The sequence below is a fragment of the Callorhinus ursinus genome, unplaced genomic scaffold, assembly GCF_003265705.2.
Source record: "Callorhinus ursinus isolate GAN/ISIS: 27379988/994484 unplaced genomic scaffold, GSC_fseal_2.0 scaffold6, whole genome shotgun sequence".
In the NCBI taxonomy this organism is placed as follows: Eukaryota; Metazoa; Chordata; class Mammalia; order Carnivora; family Otariidae; genus Callorhinus; species Callorhinus ursinus.
The window spans coordinates 65,454,874-65,477,757 of record NW_027397068.1 but is presented as its reverse complement, the minus strand read 5'-3'; the positions used below and the strand labels follow the sequence as shown (position 1 = coordinate 65,477,757).

The 22,884-nt window shown below is 42.4% G+C and overlaps 1 protein-coding gene across 4 annotated transcripts in view; it reads right to left on the bottom strand.

The window, feature by feature from the left end:
* The window catches only part of CCDC170 (coiled-coil domain containing 170), a 106,621-nt gene extending 84,109 nt beyond the window's left edge, over positions 1-22,512 (bottom strand). The window contains exons 1-2 of one of the 4 annotated variants that reach the window (XM_073894095.1): positions 20,557-22,512; positions 1,230-1,344 (exon numbers count right to left, since the gene is read on the bottom strand). In XM_073894095.1, the coding sequence (XP_073750196.1) occupies positions 1,230-1,262 (33 nt within the window). In that variant the 5' untranslated portion in view covers positions 1,263-1,344; positions 20,557-22,512. The remainder of the gene's footprint in view (positions 1-1,229; positions 1,345-20,556) is intronic. The other 3 variants (XM_025866337.2, XM_073894094.1, XM_025866338.2) reach the window with 3 other exon arrangements.
* Positions 22,513-22,884: the final 372 nt, after the last annotated feature.

Genomic DNA, 22,884 nt, shown 5'->3' with positions numbered 1-22,884 from the left:
ACAAGGGCTCATGTTAGGCCATTGAACTGCTTCATGGGTCTTGAAATTTATCATGGTTTCCTGTAGCGAACCGTTGTGTCATTACCGAGCAACTTGTTTGTATTACCTTGTGGTCCTAGTGGATTGTGTGACCCCTGAGGATCTGCTTGGAAGAGCCAAGTCAAACAGTGGGGCTACCTCGTGCCAGTGCACAGCCCCAAGAGCACATGTGTGATACTCTTTCCCATCATCTCATGCTTTCCCTCTTTTAATATTTCTTTACTGCATTTACTTTCTTTTGTCTTTTTGACATTGGAGGATAAATAAATCTGAAACTTGGGAGGGAGGTTAGAAATTATTCTGAGCTCTAGACCTTTGGTAACCTGCAAAGATTATGGGAAACACTAGCAGGGTGGCGACTTGCTTTTAGTTTATAATCCTGCCATGGTGTAGAAGTTATTCGGTTATTGGGGAATATGTTTCAGAACACCTGCACAGTCAAAAGGAAGGCAACTTTGGTTTGTTAATGCTACTGGAGAGGGACAGGCTGAAATGGGGCAGGGTGGAAGAATCTGTGGGCTTCCGAAACCAGCCCGCTGCAGAGGCAGGGGCTCAGCAGACGTCAATCAGCCGCAGGGGCTGATGGAATTTGGTGCAGCAGATGAGAACAGGATGAGACTGCAGGGTGAATCAGATGGGAGGACTAGGGTATAGGTAAAAAGAGGGGTCATCCATCGATCCATTCATTCACTTACTCTACAAATAATTACTGAGCATTTTCAGTAAGGTCCTGAGTAGTGCGAGGGACAACTTAGCGAACATCACAGTCTTCTGCGGGAAGGAGGCATTAAATACTTAATTATGCATGTAATTTATTACTTGCTCTTGTGTTACGAGCTGTGAAGGAGAAGCCTCGGTTGCTACGGAGAATAACTGAAAGACAACACTGTGGTCAGAGGGAGTTTTGATCGGTCAGGTTCTGCAGAAAATTAGAGGAAAAATGGGTTAGGAAGACTTCTAAACTGCAAATATGAGAAGAGGACAGGTTTGCTAGGAAGGCGCGTACGCTGTCCATTAGGTGATTTTCTTCCTTGGCTCCGGTCCCTCTTCCACCTTGCCCGGCGGGCCCCTGCTGCGCACTGAGATGTGATGCAGCTGCTGGGCAGAAGGCAGGATGAGCTCTGGCCACAAAGGAGATTATGGGCTCTCTGTTTCAGAAAGAAGGGCTTCCGAAATGGGAGTCTACTCACTTTTGTCTGTCCTACAGAGCGCGCCGAGGACATCCTTATCCTCTTCTTGATAAGCCACGGGAATGGCTAAACTCTGAGGTTTAAGGTTTGAAATCTGCCGTTAATCCAATCTACCCTGGACACAAAAAAGAGAAAAATTAATTCTAAAAACTTAATGGTGAAGCTTGCTTTGTCTCCTTGCAGGGTTCTTACAGGAAGGTGACACATGATTTGATTTCTTTCTAAACTGAAACCTGGAGGGATTGATTATATATTGCTAACATTTCCCTGCTATATTATTATTATTATTATTTTACAAAGCAGGCCTCTGTGGAGGCTTTGTTGCTATCAGGAATGTGTAGGCTGGACCTCATGGCTTCCTTCTCACAGAACAATGCCACTAGAAGGGATGAAGTTGCAGCATTTTTATTGAGTTTTCTTTGGGCGGAGCTAAGGGCCGGCCACCCTGGAAGAGAAAGCAGGGATCTAGCGCAACACACAAGCTATGTAGGTCACTTTCTCCCTCCAGCTTGTCCTTGGTTGGTTGGAGACTTTTTACAGTTAATGAAAACATTAGAAATCACTGAATTCTCATTTTAATCCTTGAAGACACTATTCTGGCTATAACATTATTTATATTCCACTTATTTTCATGATGAACTTCCTGTCCCAAATGTAGTCAAAACGTTGTACTTGCGTAACAAATGCATTCCAAGTATTGCTGGGAACTCAGTGATTCTGCTTTCTGCCTCTCCCTTCTTTCTGCACACTGAGGTTCAAGTTTGGGGTTTCCTGTTGCCTCTGCAGCCAGGAAGGAATGCACAAACATAATATTCGGTTTCTTAAGTTTGAAGATTCGGATGTGAAAATTGAGAATCTAGTAAACCGGACTCTTTAAGCATACTTTCAGTGGTCTTTGACTTAATTAAGAAATTAATCTTAATATTAAAATTAGAGTCACTTTTCTTTTAAAGATTGGAATATCACAAATGGAGCTACAATTTCCTTTCCCTGTGATCTCTAATCTGGACCCTCTTCCTCCATTCCAGAGGTAATTATTAGATAAGTTTGGTGAGCATCCACCAGACCATTAAAAAAATATTTTTGGGGGGCCGCCTGGGTGGCTCAGTCCGTTAAGTGTCTGACTCTTGATTTTGGCTCAGATCATGATCTCAGGGTCCTGGGATAGAGCCCCGTGTTGAGCTCCGCGCTCAGTGGGGAGTCTGCTTCTCCCTCTCCTTCTGCCCCCCCGACCCCTACTCCCTCTCTCTCTCCCCCCTCAAATAAATAAATAAATCTTTAAAAATATTTTTTCCATTTTTACTTATACCTATAGAAGATATATTATTTTAACATATATTCTTAACCATAAATAGTATGTTAGTTTTCCTCTCATTTATTTTAAAAACAGTGTTTTTAAGATCTATTCATGTTGCCCTAAATAGACTTAGTTTGATTTTTTTTTTTAAGATTTTATTTATTTATTTGACAGAGAGAGACAGCAAGAGAGGGAACACAAGCAGGGGGAGTGGGAGAGGGAGAAGCAGGCTTCTTGCTGAGCAGGGAACCCAATGCAGGGCTCAATCCCAGGACCCTGGGATCATGACCTGAACTGAAAGCAGACACTTAACGACTGAGCCACCCAGGTGCCCCAAAATTGAAATATTTTCTTAATGAACCTCTCATAAATAATTTTGTGCACCCTCTGTAGCCATCAACCCACTTTGGGGACCACAGCCCTTACCTTCTACACTTGTTTTTAGGTCTCCCCCTTGAATATAAGCTCCACCAGGGTAGACCTCATGTCTGTTTCCCAGCACTGCATCCCCCGTGTCTGTAACAATGCTGGGCAGAGAAGGCACTTATGAAATACATGTTGAGTATTAGTAACTGAATAAATGATTTGGCTACAAGGTTGTGGGTTTGAAGGCAGAACCTAGAAATTAATTATATTTGTATCCCTAGTGCCAGGTACCTTTCCTAGGATATGATGAGCACCTCCATAAATGTCTGTTGAGGCTATCCATTCAATATTTGTTAAATAAATGAATGGATGGAGGAGTAGATGAACAACAGAATGGAAAGGCTTATTCCCCTTTGTTCACATCTCTAAGGTTAGCATACCAAACATAAAAATACCTAGTTGCACTTACTTATTTATAATAACACCTGACTAGCCCTAAACCTAAACCTTGGCCCCTTAGAAGAAGTACAGGTGAGGGACGCCTGGGTGGCTCAGTTGGTTAAGCATCTGCCTTTGGCTCAGGTCATTATCCCAGAGTTCTGGGATCGAGCCCCACATCAGGTTCCTTGCTCAGTGGGGAACCTGCTTTTCCCGCTGCTTACAACTCCCCATGCTTGCTCTCTCTCTTTCTGACAAATAAGTAAATAAAATCTTAAAAAAAAAAAAAAAAGACTTCACTAAGAAAAAAAGAAGAAGAAATAGTAGCAATAGTAGTAAAAGTATAGGTGGAATTTCACTCATCTCTTATAAAAATAGAAAATAATAAACTTCATGTTTTTAAAACCAGCCCTGGCTAGAAATCAACCTAGAATAGAAATATGAGCTTTAGAAGAAGCTGGAGAGGAAAGGAGATAGTTGACCAAGGGGGAGGAAAGGCCATGAATTGTTCATCCACATCTTGTTAGATAAGGATAAAAGTATAAAACATTTATAAAATGCTTCCCTTGAAGGAACCAAAATTATGAATCTCAATCCTTGTTAGGATGAAGGTCCATTCCTATTTCATTTCTAATTTTTCTGAATCTTGTTATGAAAATATCTTAGCTAGTAAGTCTGCAATTATTTCTTTAACTCGTCCTGCCTTTAGAAGCTTGTTAGGGCCTGAGCAACAGCCAATCTTGATCTCAAGGTTTTACAGACCAGATATACAAGGTTTTATATATGGGAAATTACATCAGTCGACTCTCTATAACTTCAGTATCTTTATTCTGTAACCTCGCTGACATAAGGCACTTAAATTCACTCATTAGTCAGAAAACATTAAGAGCTTTTCCTTCAGATGTGACTGTAATAAATAACTCATTTCTAAAATTAGCATAAATGTGGAACTTTTCTCTGAAGCTCTTTAAGCAACGATTAGCCCCTCTTTGCTTATTTCCATTCCTATGGTAGTAAATACTTATCATGCTAGGTCTGTATTAAGCATGATTCAAATACCATGTTACTTAATTCCAAGAGCAACTATGTGAAACTGTTACTGCTATCTATAACAAGGAAATTTAGATTCAAACAGGAAAAAAATCTAATCAAATCTTACAGCTGTATTTTTCTGAATTTTCCCCTCCCCTCCCCTCTCCTCCTCTATCAATCTCTCTTACTCTGGCTCCTCTACCCAAACACCTTATAGCCTGCTTTCAGTCCTTATATTGGCCTTCCCAAGCCTCAATCTAAATGAGTTCTTGTGTTATTTGATTTCATAGCAGCCAGTCCTTATCTTTCATATTATAACTATTATTTATATGATTAGTTATTTCATATCTACTTCCCCTGCTAGATTATGAGGTCCCCAGGAGGCAGGAAAATGCCTGTTTTGTTCACCACTATGTCCCCAGTGACTGGGTTTCAGTTAAATACTAAAAAATGGATGAAGGACCAAATGAAAGGGCACAGCCAAAATCAAAACCAGACCAAAGTCAGACAAGTCCGTCTGACTCCAAAGCCCAAGCTCTTAGTTACCATGTTGTTTTCCCATATATATCTAGTTAAATGTTGAAACAATCGTTTCTCCCTAAACTGAATTATTTTCTCACTCTCGATATTGCTGTATGCGAATCTGGCCATTGTAATAATGAGTTGCATTTCCATAAGTAATGTTAAGTTCAAAGTATAAAAAAGTATAAATTCATAATTAAATTTTCCAATTACTATTTGGAAGGTGCATTCTGTTTTCTACAAGTTCATAAATGTCATACAGGTCAGGTCCAGCCAATTTAGAAGCTAATATTTTAGTTCAATATAAAGTTCTATGAAGTTATTTTTAATCTGTTTATGTTAGCAAGATAACTTCTCAGACCGGATGCAAGGCAAATCACAAGCAAATTAGTTAACTTCAGGCCGAATTTTAAGTGCTAGCAGTTTTTCAGCATTCAAATTGGATATGGCCTCATGGGAGTACTGGGTTTGGCAGTCAAGGCTAATAATGAATGCAAATTTGAAAACATGTCACAAATGGAATAGCTTCTGTGAGAGAAATGGTGGAAACCAGAATCTTCATTGACAACTAGATGGGATATTTTATTTATCATTATCCTATATACATCTTTTCACATGCTCAAGATTCTAGAACTCTTTCCAAATGGGATTTTTCCACTCTATATATTATAAAACACTAGTTAAATTATTGTAAAGTGAAAAAGTTTTCAAGAAATAATATTTTAGTTCCTATGCGGAGTAGTGTGCTTCAAACTTTAATTAATTTATTCAAACTGGCTCTTCAGGAATGTTTCCCTTAGAAGGGACTTGAGATACAGTCTATCCCATCTTCCAAAAAAGTAATTCTCTAACACCATAGAATTGTCATGAGGAGACTTCATTTCAGTACTCAACAGTTCCATGTCAGCCTACGGAAGAGTAAACAATGTTAAGATAATTTTTCCATTACCTACCTCTTAGTATTACCTCTTCTATTACTTAACAATGCTTTCTAGACAGTGCTTCTACACAGTTTCATCTCCCTAATGTCGCAAACTTGAATAAATAGAAATATTTTAGTATTGGGGCACCTGGGTGGCTCAGTTGGTTAAGCGACTGCCTTCGGCTTGGTTCATGATCCCAGGGTCCTGGGATCGAGCCCCGCTTCGGGCTCCCTGCTTGGCGGGAAGCCTGCTTCTCCCTCTCCCACTCCCCCTGCTTGTGTTTTCTCTCTGTCTCTCTCTCTCTCTCTGTCAATTAAATAAATAAAATCTTTTTAAAAAAAAAGAAATATTTTAATATTGCTTTTAAGGAAATGCCAGCCTACACATTTGCCTTCTTGAACAGGAGTATAAGCATTCTTCTCTACCCAGACAGCATGATTTTAAAATCATGAACCAAAAATGGACTTAAAATACTTGGCTAATTATTGGGGCACCTGGGTGGCTCAGTCGGTTAAGGGTCTGACTCTTGGTTTCAGCTCAGGGCATGATCTCAGGGTCGTGGGATAAGCCCCGCGTGGTGTCAGACTCGGCACTCCCAGCAGCGAGTCTGCCTGTCCCTCTCCCTCTGCCTGTGCTCCCTCTCTTCTCTCAAATAAATAAATAAAAATCCTTAAAATAAAAAACAACTTGGTTAATTACTATTAAAAAAAAAACAAAAGAGCCAATATGGCCAAACCCATGATCACTGTTTTTGGCAGCTATTCCCTAAAATTCTAATTGTCGATTCTAGATAATTCCATCCAGTAAGTCAACTCATTCCATTACTTGGAGTATATTGTGTGAGTAGATAGGGCCGGTGGGTGCAGGAGGATGTAGCTCGGGCCCCTATTTAGAGGATCCACAGAAGCTTTCAAGAGCTATAATGCTCTGGATTTTCAGAAGAGGGCTTTCCGAAAGAGAATGCTTTAAAATATTTAAAATTTCAAAAGCATGGCTTTGCATATAAATAACAAAGCCTTGAGGATTCACAGCATGAAAATTATTCCTTTAGATTGTAGAGTAGAGAACAGTTCATGCTGGAGAATCATTTTCCCACCTGAAAGGTGATGTGTGGCTCCAGGCCCTGGAAAAAGGAGACATGGGCTGCACTTGGGTGTTGCCTGCCCTCTTGGGACCTAAGACCTGAGATGAGTGCGGAGGATAATAAAAACTCCTGCTACCTCCCTGGCTTCCCACGATGTTGCCCCTGGAGGTGGATGCCCGCTGGAGAGCCCTACAGGCAGCAAGAACCGCAGCTCCCCGGAGTGGAACGAGTGACAATGACTGAGTGGCGGGCCCATGGGGCCCGCAGGCAACTCTGCCTTCTGTAGTGACTTCTCCAGCAGGGAAAGGAAACCCTACCCTGGTTCCCCATTTCCCCAAGGAAAGCAAAAAGGGCCACAGAGACAAGACTACAGACGTAAAGGGACTTGGAATGGGAATAAGGAACCTGCTACACGGCTGGACCTTGAGAAGCCAGAGCAAAGCCAAGGGCTTCAGCAGAGACCGATGTCCAAGCCCCCAAGGGAAGTCGGAGCCAAGGCGGCAGAGGATGGTCTTCAGCCCAAACGCTCCGCCCCCCGCCCCATGCCAAGCTACTCAAAACCACGCCCATCCCCACCTACAGAAACTTGGTTCACCTAAGGGAGACGGGGAGTGAGGAACACCATTGGAATAAGTTCCCCTGAATTGACAAGGTGGTCTTTTTCTTCTAAAGGGAGGAAACAGCATCTCCTGGGTTAAGCCCAGTTAGAGAAAGTTGCATTTTTGCCAGCCTCAGTTACACACTTTATACTCACACCTATGTCCTCTCTGTACTTGAGGCACGGTCCAGAGAGAGCTAGCTATCCTTTGCTCAACACCAAAACAATAAAAAATTTAAATGTAAAAAATACCCTGATATGTGAGCAAGAAAGTAATAGCAACAGATTAACTCGATATTGCTCAGGTTCTAGAAATTAGAGGGGCAGAAAGTATTTCTCCAGAGGAGTCACTTCTTTAAGGCAGAGGTTAATGTACTTCAGCGTTAGGGATAAATGTTATGAGCAACCTTCCTATGAAGAAAGGCTCTGCATTGAAGATGCCATCCATTGTGTATCAGCACAATAGCACTTCACATTTGCTTGGAAGGCCGTGGCCCAAAGTGGGGAGTGCTGGGTGTGAGTTGTGAGGGTAAGGGTGGGTAGGCTAACTTTAGCAAAGACTGACTATTGGTCAGGTGAGCTGCTGTAACAAAATACCACAGACTGGGCAGCTTCAGATACAGGTGTTTATTCCTCACAGTTATGGGAGGCTGGGAAGTCCAAGATCAAGGTGTCGCTGATTTGGCTCCTGGTGAGAACTCGCTTCCCAGCTTGCTGATGGTCATCTTCCTGTGGTGTTCTCAAAAGGCAAAGAAAGTTCCAGCCTCTTCCTCTTCTTATAAGGACACTCATCCCGGGGCCCAGCCTCATGACCTCATCTAAACCCAGTCACCTCCCGAAGTCCTCCTCTCCAAATACCATTACACTGAGGGTTAGGGCTTCAACATGTGAACTGGGGAGGGACACAAACGTTCAATGAACAATAGACTGCACGTTGAATTGCATAGAGTGGAAACAGGTGAATTCAAAGTAGAAGCAGTTGTGGGGCACTGGGGATTGAAGTAGTTGATTCACATTTCCATTCACCAGTGATGTCTGCCTGATTTCTTCCTACTTCCTAATAATCCAGGTCCACATTGACCGATTCCAAGCATGGAAGCTTCCAGAGGTCTCTGGGAAGAACAGTTCTACCTCCACTGCTGTCTTCTCCTCCTCTGTCATCGATCTACCTGATGACGCCCCTATCTTTGTATTTTCCAGAATGGTTAAAAAAAAAAAATCTGGTCATATTCCCAGCACTGTTGGGAATGATGCTGTTTTTTATTTTTTCCTCTCTTTTAATGCGGTTCAGAGAAGCAGCAGACAGAAGCACACAAGCTCAGTCTACTATCTAGAGTCAAAAGCCCAGATCAAGTATTAATACTCCAAAGAGGACACGGAGGCCTGGAAGGGTTAAGGGACGTTCCTAAGTTCTCACCTTCACCAAACAGTGGGGCTGACTTATGCCATATGTTCTCACTTACTATTTTATATATGTTTCCAGTATAAAATATTTTGGAAATTATGATTAGTTTATTAAAATTTCTTAGAAAACTTGGGGTGGAAATGAACCTGAACACATAAAGAAACCAGACCTGGAGAGATTAAGTCAGCTCATTTCAGAGTGAATAATATCCGGGTCTCTTCACTCCAAGGTTAATATTCTTTTGAGGCCAACAAATATTTGCTCAATAAATGAATAAAATGATGAGTAAACAATTTTCTTAACAGGTGCCTATCACAGGAAGACCTTATTCCCTTCGGATCTTTTCAGTTTTCCTGTCTGCTCCCCCTCAACCATTGCATATTCAAATTTAATGTTTTAAAAATTCCTCCTCACACTCTCCCTGGAAAACCTCTTATTTCAATGGTTGTCTTGAGAGGGGCGCCTGGGTGGTTCAGTCGTTAAGCGTCTGCCTTTGGCTCAGGTCATGATCTCAATGGTTGTCCTGACAAAAAGCAAAAAACAAACGACAAAAAAACCCTCTTATTTCTCTGGCCTTCCTTTATTCGTGACTTCAAGAACCATCTATGTGCTGAGGTGCCCCAGGTATATGATGATGCCCACCTGAAACCTCTCTATTGGGCTCATTGTCTACACCTAACTGCCCAGGGGATATCACCCAGAGATCACAGACACCTCCCCCCCCGGAACATGTCCAATACTGAACTCATGCTACTTTCCCTCAACCTGCTCTTTCTCCATCTCAGCGAACGGCAACAAACACCCACCCAGTTCCTTGAACCAGAAGCCCGTACTTTACAATTTCTCTCTCTCGCCTCCCAGTTCCAACGCTTCTGTCTTGATTCTCACACCTAAGCAACTGTTCACTTTCAACGTCCGTGTATGCCTGCCATGCTAGTCTAGATTGCCACCACAGCCTCCAGAGAGTCTCCTCAACCTCAGACTTATCCCCACCCTCACCGCCCCCCACCAAGGGCCTAGTCCATTTGTAGCCAAAAGATTCTTTTTATTTTTATTTATTTTCTTAAGTAGGCTCTAGCCCAACATGGGGCTCGAACTCTGGACCCCGAGATCAAGCGTCACATGCTCTACTGACTAAGCCAGCCAGGCACCCCTAAAGGGATCTTTTTAAAACGCAGAACTGTTCAATATATCCCAAGACTTAAAATTCTCCAGGGGCATCCCTTGCCCTTAGGGCAAAATCCAAATCCCTATAAAGTCCTGTATGATCTGACCGTTGCCTACTTCCCCAGCTTCCACACCCATGACTTCTCACCTCACTGTGCTCTCCAACCACACTCCAGCCACACTGGCCTTCTGTGGTTGCCTGAGTGGACTTTGCTTCCTCCTCTCCCACAGCCAGCATCCATGCTTTGTGCTGTGGAGAAGACATATCCAACACAACTGCCCCCGATCCTTTGCCTCGCTGACTCATACCTTCCACAGCTCAGCTTAAAGTTCACTTCCTGGGGGAAGACTGCCCTGACCACCAAATCCGGGGAACACTTTTTTTTAATTAGTTTCAGAGGTAGAATTTAGTGATTCATCAGTTGCACATAATACCCAGTGCTCATGACATCAAGTGCCCTCCTTAATGACTGTTACCCAGTTACCCCACCCCCCACCCACATCCCCTCCAGCAACCCTGTTTGTTTTCTAGAGTTCAGCGTCTCTTATGATTTGCCTCCCTCTCTGTTTTCATCTTATTTTTCCTTTTCTTCCCCTATGTTCATGTTCTGTTTCTCCACTTATAAGTGAAATCATATGGTAATTGTCTTTCTCTGACTGACTGGTTTCACTTAGCATAATACCCTCTGGTTCCATCCACATCATTGCAAATGGCATGATTTCATTCTTTCTGATGGCTGAGTAATATTCCGTTGTGTATATAGGACCACATCTTCTTTACCCATTCATCTGTCGATGGACGTCTGGGCTCTTTCCATATTTTGGCTATCATGGACATTGCTGCTATAAACATTAGGGTGCAGGTGCCCCTTCGAAACACCATGTTTGTATCCTTTGGATAAATACCGAGTAGTGCAATTGTTGGGTTGAAGGGTAACTCTATTTTTAATTTTTTGAGGAATTTCCATACTGTTTTCCAGAGTGGCTGTACCAGTGTGCATTCTCACCAACAGTGTAGGAGGGTTTCCAGGGGACACTTCTGCTCCTCACCTGACTTGACCTCCCTTGGGCATGTGCCACACAAAGCACACTCTCCTTGAACTCTCCTTACTCATCTCCTTCACCTCTCTGCATCGCTCCCTCCTCTGACTTACCTGCCCCCCCCCCACAGTCCCTCCTGCAGCTCGTCCTCCTTCACCACTCCTTAACTTGATATTTTCTGGGGATCTGTCTTCAACCCTCTGTCACCAGAAACACCTTCTCTGGCCAGCTTCCTGCCCTGCTGAGATTTCAGCCAGTCTGATGGCTCCCAAATCTGCACCTCTAGCTAGAGATCCATTTCCAACCATCTACTGAACATCGCCTGAATGTCCTGCTGGCGCTTCAAAGTCAACATCACCTCCCCGCCACCACCAGAAGCCAAACTTGCCCAGCTCCATCCTTGCCCCTGGTCTACTAGAGCACCCTGTGTAATTGTTTTTGTATTTCCTGCTAGATCCTTATCTGAGACCATGTCTTTACTCTAGGCATGCTTTCCACCATCATTTTTTAAACTTTTATGTGTTACCATTTATTATTTACTGGACTACACTGCAAGCTCAATAGTTAGGAAGAGCAAGTCTTCTACTTTGTCACTACATTTGTTGCAGGCACATGTTTCTTAAGTTTTACTTCAATCTTACAGTAAAGTTGCAAGAATAATCCAATAAACCCAAGTATATGCTTCACTTGGATTCGCCAACTATGAGAACATTTTGCCACATCTGACTGATTGCTTTCTCCATGAGTTTATTACAACTATGACTGCTGAACCATGGGTAATTTGCCGACATCATGGCCCTTCACCCCCAAGTACTTCAGCATGTATCTCCTAAGAGCAAGAACATCCCTTTGCATAAAAGAGTCAAATTTAAGGAATTTAACTATGGCATCATATCATTCACCAATTATTTCAGAAATGTTCTTTGGAGCATCTGTAACTGCATGGCGTGTGTTGTCAAGTACCTTTAGTCTGTCTGACGTGCAACGGATCCTCAGCCTCTCTTGGACTTTCATAACATCAGTGATGAGATGAACTGACATACAGCTCCTAACATGGTGCACTGAGAATACAACATCTCTCATAGAGAATTACCATAAATGCCAAAAAGGATTAAGCTGAATCTATGAGGGAACACTGGACATACCCCAACTGAGGGACATTCTACAAGCTGCGCTCTTTTTAAGCACATTGCCCTCATTCCATTGCCCTCATTCCTGCCTAAGGGCCTGTAGCTGCCCTTGTGATTACTGAGAACATTCCTTCTTGGGATCATTCACAACTCAGCACAAACATCACCTCCTTAGGGAGCCCTTCCTACCCACCCTATCCAAAGTAGACCTCACCCTTTACCCCAGCTGATCTTGACCCTGGCATCCTGCCTTAGTTTCTTGTTTTTTTGTTTTGTTTTTTTAAAAGATTTTATTTATTTATTTGACAGAGAGACACACAGCGAGAGAGGGAACACAAGCAGGAGGAGTGGGAGAAGGAGAAACAGGCTTCCCGCTGAGCAGGGAGCCCGATGTGGGACTCGATGTGGGGCTCGATGTGGGGCTCGATGTGGGGCTCGATCCCAGGACCCTGGGATCATGACCTGAGCCGAAGGCAGACACTTAAAGGCTAAGCCACCCAGGCACTTCGTGCCTTAGCTTCTTGTTAAAGCATTTACCACTCTTTTTTTTTTTTTTACCATAAATTAGCTTGATTATCTATTTCTTTACTTTTTTGTTATTTATTTCCCCCACAAGAATAAAACTTTTATGAGAACAAGACTTTATCTAAAACAGCAACTGTTTGGGATGCCTGGGTGGCCCAATCAGTTACATGTCTGACTTTTTTTTTTTTTTTAAGATTTTATTTATTTACTTGACAGAGAGAGACACAACAAGAGAGGGAACACAAGCAGGGGGAGTGGGAGAGGGAGAAGCAGGCTTCCCGCGGAGCAGGGAGCCCAATGTGGGGCTCGATCCCAGGACCCTGGGATCATGACCTGAGCCGAAGGCAGACGCTTAACAACTGAGCCACCCAGGCACCCCATGTCTCTGACTTTGATTCAGGTCATGATCCCAGGATCATGATCCCAGGATCCTGGGATCAAGCCCCACATTGGGCTCCCTGCTCAGCAGGGAGACTTCTTCTCCCTCTCCTCCCTGCTCCTGCTCTCTCTCTCTATCTCTCTCTCTCAAATAAATAAATAAAATCTTCACCAAAAAAAAAAAAGGGAAGAATTTCTGTATCTTCCGTGCCTAACAAAGAGCCTAGGATTCAATGGGAGGTTGCCAAATAGGTGACTAACATGACATGTGATTCACTAAGCAGAATATTTCTGATTCAGATTTCCTCCCACCTTCTCATTTTTGCTTACTTCAAATGTTCACAAGATGTCAACATCAAGACTTCCTTTTCATATTCTCCTCTACTGCCCATTTCTTTTGCCCTGAAGTAGAAGAGACTTAGGAAATGTGACAATTATAGTCAAATAGAAATATAGTCTGAAAATTGTTCCCCTTTGCACTGATACTGAGGTTAGGCTATGATGGTCTGACTATGCTGAAAAATGCATTTCTGCACAAAGTTAACAGGGAAGATTCAAGAAGGAAATCACAGGGTAGATTCCATGAAAAGGAAGTGATTTCAGTTACTCAGAAATATAAGGCATATATTTATTTTTATAAGCAATATTTAAGATATTTTATTCAAGCACTAATTAAACATGCCAATATTGAAGCTACAACCAATAATTATGCTGGTATCGGTAAGAAAAAAAGAGTATAGTGCTACTGGTCTACCCCAGAAATGCCTTTGAAGTTCTCTGCCTTAGATCTAAGCCACCAAAGTACCAATTTCTAAAGGGGAAAAAAAACTGGAAGCAAAACAAGGAGGAAAAAAAAAAACACCTTGGATAAAGTACATAGCATAAATAATTCCTAGGGCAGCAAACGGTACTCCCTTCTTCAATTAAATGTTTTTAAGTTGTCCTTGAACACAGAAAAAGAAAATGTTTATAACGAGTCAACTTAATTCGAGTACAAACCATGGAGCACTCCCTATTGTTTCAAATATACGACACACTGTATTTGGTAACATTAAGTAAACACACACACATTTAAAAATATGCAAACAAAAACTTGCCCTGTTTGGTGTTCAAAAAACTCTCCTACTTGTCCTTTTAACACTTTCTCTTATGCTGCATTCCAAAGCCAGGTGGTCAAAAAGAGATTAGGTAACAGGAGAAACCAAGTGTTGGAGTTAAAATCAACAAACTTAGATATACAAATAAATTAAGCGGTTATCATTTATTTTTTTAAACATTTTATTCTGAAATCATTTTAGACTTAGAGAAAAGTTGCCAAATTAGAACAGAGTTTCTGTATATCCTTTACCCAGCTTCCCCTAACGTTAATAACTAGGATAAGCAAGGTACATTTATTAAAACCAGGAAACTAACACTAGTACCACACTATTAACTAAGCTACCAGTTTTTCCACTATTGTTCTCTCTGTGGTCCAGAAACCAGTCCCAGTCCCTTCATCGCATTTGGTGTTGTGTCTCCTTAGGTGTAGGAGTGTCCTTCACACTTTTGAGTCCTGTCAGTTATTTTATAAAAATCCTTCAAGGTGGGTGTGTCTAATGTTTTCATTGATCAGATTGTCGTCATTTACATTTGATAGTAGAAAGTCCTTATTTATTTACAAGGGAAAAACATGTAATTACTGATCTAGTTCAATCCCTACCAAGAGAGTACATATTCCAGGATTTCGTCCAATTGATTCCTAGTCTAAAGGTGTTTTTTCCCTTAGAAAAAGAGAAAAGTCATCCTGTTAACTTTCACAGCCATATCCCACATATCTTATATACTATAATTCTTCTTCACAATGACTTAAACAAGCCTGTATCTTTAGTTTTTTTAGTAGCTCTCTTACCAAATTTTTGCCTGGTTGCTATTTCAGATAATAACAGAGGTTTGTTGAAGTTCTACTCTAGTTTGGATTTGTCTCTATGTCCTTATAGATTTTGTTTCTGTCCATTTTTATTTTGCATATTTGAATACCAAGTTTGACACCATGTTATTGCATATACATTTAGAATTCTTACACCTTCCTGTGGAATGAAAATTTTTATTATTATGAGATACTGATATAATTTGTATAGTGACTCTCTTTACTTCTAGTAATGCATTTTTGCCTTAAAAGTATTTTGTATATTGTTATATCTAATCAGCTTTCTTTGGCTTATTTTTGCCTGATGAATCTTTTTCTAAAATTTATTTATTTTAGAAAGAAAGACAGTGTAGGAGTGGGGAGGGGCAGAGGCAGAGGGAGAGAGAAACATAAGCAGACTCGGTGCTGAGCCTGGAGCCCACATGGGGCTCAATCTCATGACCCTGAGATCAGGACCTGAGCCAAAACCAAGAGCTGGAGGCTTAACCAACTGTGCCACCCAGGCGCCCCATGCCTGATGAATCTTTTTATACACTGTGCTCTCAACTTCCCTATATACTTCTGTTTATATGTCTTTCATAAATACCATGTACCTAGATCAAAAAAATTCAATCTGACAATTTTGTCAGTTAACTGAGCATTTTGTCCATTCTCCTTTATTGTAATTACTGCTATATTTCTATTTATTTCTACCATCATTTTGTTTTTTCTTTTTTCTCTGCTTTTTCTGTTTCTTTTTTTCTTTCTTGCCTTTTTTTGGGGAGATTTAGGTTTTTTTTCTTTAAACCTAGGATAGGGAGGCTTCTAACTTAAATTCATACGAAGACATGTGATTAGAGTCATATCTTTTCTTAAACTTTAGTTTGATTAAAAGGAGGAGGGGGAAACAAAAAGAGCAAACCAGAAGAGGGAAAAAAATGAGTCTTTAAAAAGTAGAAATGGGGGGGCACCTTGGTGGCTCAGTCGGTTAAACCTCTGCCTTCAGCTCAGGTCATGACCTCAGGGTCCCGGGATCGAGCCCCATGTGCTTCTCCCTCTTTCTCTGCCCCTCCCCCTGCTCATGCTTTTTCTCTCTCTAAGTAAATAAATATCTTTTTTAAAAAAACTATTTTTAAAAAGTATAAATGGATACTACCTCATACCCACTGGGATGGCTACTGTAAAAAGAAAAAAGAAGGAGGGAGGCAGGAAAGAAAAATGTAAGTGTGGACAAGGATGTAGAGAAATTGGAAACTTCGTGCATTGCTGGTGGCAATGTAAAATGGTTCACCTACTATGGAAAACAGTATGGTATTGCCTCAAAAAATTAAAAATAGAAACACCATTATCATCCAGCACTCCCAAAAGAATTGAAAGCAAGGTCTTGAAGAGCTATTTGTGCACCTATGATCAAAGTAGAATTATTCACTAGAGCCAAAGGCGGAAACAACCCCAGTGTCTGGGCACAGATGAATGGATAAACAAAACATGATATATACATATAATGGAATATTGTTCAGCCTTAAAAAGAAAGGAAATTCTGCCATGCTACAACAGGGATGAGTCTTGAGCACATTATGTTAAATAAATAAGGCAGTCACAAAATGACAAACACTGCATGATCCCACTTATATAAGGTACCTAGTGTAGTCAAATTCAGAAACAGAAAGTAGAATGGTGGTTTCTGGGCCAAGGGAGAGAGGGGAATGGGGACTTATGGGTTAGTGGGTATAGAGTCTCAGTTTTTTGAGATGAAACGGTTCTAAAAAAACAGAAGTTCTAGGCATGAATGGTGGAATGGTTGCAATATAATATAAATGTACTTACTGCCACTGCACTGTGCATGTAAATATGGGTAAGATGATTTTCTCATAATTTTTTTAAAAGTGGAAATAGTGGGGAAATAAAGGGAAAACTGATTTGACTTCCTTTATAACTATACTTCACCAGCTCCAGGTCTGTTGCTCTGAGGACATATAGCTGTTGATAAACTGTTGCTACCTACATTTTCTTCTCAGAACAACCCCATCAGACAGTTAGTTAATCTGTTTCACAGAGAGGAAAGAGACTTGCTCAAAGTCCCAACAGTACTATTTACTGGAGCCTCAACTTTGGTTCAGGTCTTCTAGGTATGTGAAAACACTGACAGAGCAAAGGCATCTCTGATCTGTTTTTACCAAACGACTGTTGTAGCTTTTTGCTCACTGGTATTATTTTAATAATCTGGTAACATTTTTCAGCTTCCATACCTTATTTCTTTTTTTTTTCCATGCCTTATTTCAAATGCACAGCAAAGTTGCACTGTTCTGCTCAAAGCTCTATTTGTAAATTTCCCAGAAGCATGTTTCGGACTTCTGTGCTTGAGCTGTTATACTTCAAGTCACAACATTGCTCTCAGTATTCATCATATTTTCTAGCCTAGTAAAGCTCTACTGATGATTTGATTAGAGGTAAACCCAACTTGAGAAAAATGCCACATTAAATTTGGGTCATGGCTGACACCAACGAAAGTCATCTGTTTCTGTGTCTGTTTTTCTTGGTTGTGAACTCTTGATTCTTCACTGAGAGCAGAAACTGTGTCAAATTCATTTTTTTACCCTCAGCACCCCACACAAATCCTCAATTTCTGTTTCTTGAGGTGGTGACTGAGGTATTATTAATGGAGGTGTCAGTGATGGCAGTAGGGGGTAGATGCCAAGGCAAATTCCAGGGTTACAGAGAATAAGAAGAGCTAATATTAATAAGCACTTAACTCTGTCAGTTTGGGTGGATTAGATATATTAACTGTGAAATCCCAAAACTACACTATGTGGTAAGGACTCTGATCCCATGTTTCAGTTGAAGAAACTATAGTCAGAGACATAAGTAATTTTTTTGCCCATGTCATCACAGATAATAAAGGGTATGATCAGGATTGCTTGAACACAGAACTAGTACCTTTGGTCTCTGCAGTATTCTATGTCCTCATACAGTTGCATACTATTATATTTTATTGTTTTCAGTACATGATGGTGTGGTCAAAAAAGGACTAAACTTTCAAAAGAAAGATATTTAAGTCCCAGCTACAGCAGCTGGGAACTGAGCAAGCCATTTTCACAACCATATAATGGGAAATTCTTGCCTTGCCTACCTGAGTTTTAAAATTGTCTCAGATGAAGTATTTAGCAAACTGAAAAATTAACTTTAATAAGTGCTGATCTTTCAGCTTCTACTTTTAGTGTCAGTAAAATTTAGGTCTTTCAGGTCAATTAAAATCTTGGGCTTGGTGAATATTTTGTTTTTTTTTTTTTAAAGATTTTATTTATTTAGAGAGAGAGAGCGTGCGCAGGCACGCAGAGGGGAGGGGTAGAGGGAGAATCTCAAACTGAGTCCAAGCTGAGGGTGCAGCCCCATGCTGGGCTCGATCCCATGACCCTGAGATCATGACCTGAGCAAAATCAAGAGTTGCATACTTAATTAATTCAGCCACCTAGGCACCCCGAATATTTTCCTTTATGTAGGCAGTAAAATTTATCCTAAAAATCTCAATATGAATCAATAAGATTACTTAATATGATCACTTAACCTATTGTTAAAGCTTTTTTTTTTTCACTTTTACAGTGGAAAACTCTGGCAAATACCACCAATCAGGATCACCAAAAGTGGAACAAAGTGACATCATGCACCTCCTGGTGTGATACACTGAGACATATCACTTCACAGTATTTCTACCAAAAATCTAATGAAAAACAATCAGACGAACTTATTCTGCAAGACAAATGACCTAGACTCTGTAAAAATATCAGTATCATCAAAAACAAAGAAAGACTGGGGCACCTGGGTGGCTCAGTCGTTAAGCGTCTGCCTTCGGCTCAGGTCATGATCCCAGGGTCCTGGGATTGAGCCCCTGCATCAGGCTCTGTGCTCAGTGGGAAGCCTGCTTCTCCCTCTCCCACTCCCCCTGCTTGCGTTCCCTCTCCTGCTGTGTCTCTCTCTGTCAAAGAAATAAATAAAATCTTTAAAAAAACAAAAACAAAGATTGAGGAACTATTCCAGGTTTATAGAGACTAAAGACACATAACTAAATACAATGCATGATCCTGATGTGAAAAAATATTCTGCAGTAAATGACATTATTGGGACAACTGGCAAAATATTTTAGATAGTATACATTCGATAAAGTTCCTGCAGCAATGTCAAACATCCTGGGTTTGATCATTGCATTTTGGTTGGAGAATGCCCTTGCTCTTAGGAGATACCTACTAGAATATCTGGGAATGAAGGGTCATGATGTCTATAATTCACTTTCAATTGTTTCTCCAAACAAATATAAATAATATAAAAATACTAAATACTTATGCATGGGCTAACATTCTTTTTTTTAAAGATTTATTTATTTGAGAGAGAGAGAGAGCACGAGTGGAGCAGGGGCAGAGGGAGAGGAAGACAGAATCCTCAAGCCGCCTCCTGCTGAGCACAGAGAGATGGGGGCTCGATCCTAGGACCCTGAGATCATTACCCAGGGAAATCAAGAGTCCAAGGCTCAGCAGACTGAGCCACCCAGGCGCCCCTGGGCTAACATTGTTAATTCACAGGGCATGTCATATTGGGATAAAATTTGCAAAATGTCAAATGAAAAAAAAACTTTTATTTGTACAATATATTACTAATTTTCCACAATAAGCCTGGAATCAAAGAAATCGAAATATAGGTCAGATGTAAGGCAGCAATCAAAGCTTCTAAATATTAGAAGAATTCCTAAAACATGCTGGAGAATCCACCCCATGTTTTGAATCGAAGAGTGTCCCCCAGAGATTTCTGTGGTCCAGTATGGTTAGGCTGAGGACAACTCTTAGGTTAGCAGCTCTGCCGAAAACAATTCCTTCCCTGTCTCTAGCAACACCCCAGCACGCTGTGCCTGGTGGGACCCTGATGCCAGGTCCAAGAGGGGATATCTAACCCTGGCTCTGCCAGCCCTAACTTCGTGTGTGTGTGTGTGTGTGTGTGTGTGTGTGTGCGCGCGCGCGCGCGTTACAGCATATCTGATGCCCCAAAGTCCCCAATGCCAAGTAATTGAGTAAATGGATCCAAGGACAACTGAATGATTGTTACTAGGGTGACCAGCAACAAAAAGGCCAGCGACCTTGCTCAGGACCACCATTAATCCTACCACACCAGATTCTGAAGAAATTGCTCCGAATCACTTCTAGGCAAGTAGTGTAAGTTAAATGAAAGGGGTGGGGGAGTCCGCGGCGCTACAGAAGTTGTCTTTAGAATTTCACCCGTTTCAGTGGTCAGAGAAGCAAACTGAAATTCAGACGCACGTCACAAACTCACGACCTGCTCCTAACTTCCTAAAATTAACCGGCCGCCGGCCGTCCCAGTCCACTTCCAAGGCGGAGCCATACCCACTACGAGGGACCCACGCACTGGGAACGAGAAGTTTGCAAACACCCAGCGCCCGGACGCCCCACGGCCGTCCATCCCCGGGTGCTCGGCGCCGTTCCGAGAGGCCGCCGGGGCCACCCCCGTGCGCGGCCCGCGGTCTGGGACGTACCTCGGGCGCGGGGGCTGACGGGGCGCTGCGGGCGGCGTCGCTGGCGCGGTCGGGGCGCCTGGAGCCGGAGGAGCGCAGGCGGCCGGGAGCGGCGGGTGCGGGTGCGGGTGCGGATGCGCGCGCGTCTCCTCGGGCAACTAGTAAACACGCGCAGACGGCGCAGCCCCGACGCTGGCGGCGCTCGCGGGACCTGGCGGCCGGCGGGGCTGCGCACTCGCCGCGTGGCCCCGCAGCCTTGGGCCTCTGAAATGCGCCCCGGGCGGCGGACAGACCCCGATCCTCCCGACCGTGTCCTCCGGCGCGCGGGCGGCGCTGAGCCGCGGCCTCGGCGGCCCGGTGTGGCCAGACCTAGCTGTGACTGAGCGGCAGACACTGGCCAGAAGGCTGGGGGTCCCGGGTGGGAGATGCCGGTCTTCGCCGTGGGACTCCCCACCCCTTGCCCCCCCCCCGACCCGCGAGCGCGATGCCAGGTCTTGTCCTTCTGCCAGGCAGGCACAAGTGACAGCGAGTGGTCAGTGTTATGGTCAACGTTCCCGTGCTGGTGCGTGAGAGCTGTAGGAGCGAGCTGACACAAAGGTCAAGAGGCTTTATTTAGCACCTACTGTATGCAAACGCTCTGCTCCTTCAGGCTCCAGGGCCGGCTTCGAGGGCGCGCAGGCTGTGCGGGAGAGTCCCGCGCTTGATTTAATGTTCGGCTGTTCCAGCCTTGACATTCTTAATGATTTTTGGACAGGGGACCCTACATTTTCATTTCGTACGGGGCTCTGCAAATTAAGTAGCCTGTCCCGGTGAGCGTTCTTGGATTTGACCTTCTCAACAACCCGCAGGAAAATATAATAGTAATACTGGTGTTAGTAACAGCCATAGCTTCTAGTTATGAAATACTTATGTGTTCTTACAAGAGCTATTCTAAGTGCTTTTCCAGGTGTGATCTCATTGAATAAAACAAGATTATCAAGTGGACATTAGAATAATCCATTTTTAAGATGAAGAAACAATCACAAAGAAATGAAATAAATTGTTCACCAGTGTAGAGCTGGTCAGGGGCAGAATGAGGATCAGACCCCAGACCATAATACTCAAGCACAGAGAAGGTGAGTATCCTGCCTAAGGTCTCACTCTTTGTAGCAGAACCTAAAAATGGAACCCCACACACCTCACTTGAAGGCCCTTGGTGGACCTGTGTGCGGTTCTAAAATTGAACAAAATCAGAAAGATAGCAGCTCTCCTTGGATTCCATCCAGTTATCCTACCTGCATCCATTATTGGCTGAGGATTTCTTGGCCTTGACAATGGTTTCTGTTTTTACAGTTCACATTGCTATATATCCAATCCATAATCACCTCAAAGGCTTTCACTTCGACCATTAAAAAAAAAAAATCCTGAAGGGAAACTAAGGCTTTCGGAAATTTCCTCTTAAAATATAGTATCATTTGTAGTAATCCATGCTTTCAAGTTGCAGTTTTTCCTTGCAGTGGAATTACTACACACTTTTAAACTTTTCAATAAAAAGACACTGCCCGGGGAAACACATAAATTGATGAAATTCCAAGGCACCTGGCAGAGAACCAAGCTGAGAAAGTCCCTTCTCTATTAACTCTGCATCCAGTTGTTTCAGAATTCAATTTTATGAAGTCAAATTCTGCTCACTGTAATCAACTTTGTAATTCTTCTTGACAACACAAGATATGAATTCCCACAGTCTTTTTAAAAGTCAGTGTTGGTTGGAGCACCTGGCTGGCTCAGTTGGTAGAGCACGTGACTCTTGATCTCTCAGGGTTGTGGGTTTGAGCCCCATGTTGGGTGTAGAGGTTACTCAAAAATAAAAATCTTTAAAAAAAATTAAAAAGTCAGGGGCACCTGGGTGGCTCAGTCAGTTAAGCATCTGCCTCTTAATTTCAGCTCAGGTCTTGACCTCAGGGTCATGAGTTTGAGCTCCGCTTTGGGCTCCATGCTGGGCATGGAGCCAACTTAAAAAAAAAGCGCTGGATGCATGGATCCATCCAAAAAAGTGATGGATGCATTAATTAACTAGATGGGAGGAATCCTTTTACAATACATGCAATGATCACCACTGTGCACACTTGATATATCTTACAATTTTACTTGTCAATATACCTCAATAAAGCTGAAAAAACAAATATGCACAATAAAAAATTTTATTCAGCGTTAAGTAGATTTTTCTCTAAGTGACAGCAATGCACTTTTGTGTAAGTAGGAGCAGACAAAGTGCTTGGCTTGCCCCCACCCAGATGCCTTTGAACTTTCTGGGATGCCAAGACATGAGCCAAGTGAGCCTTTAAGGCAGCATCTGATGATGTGTCTTTG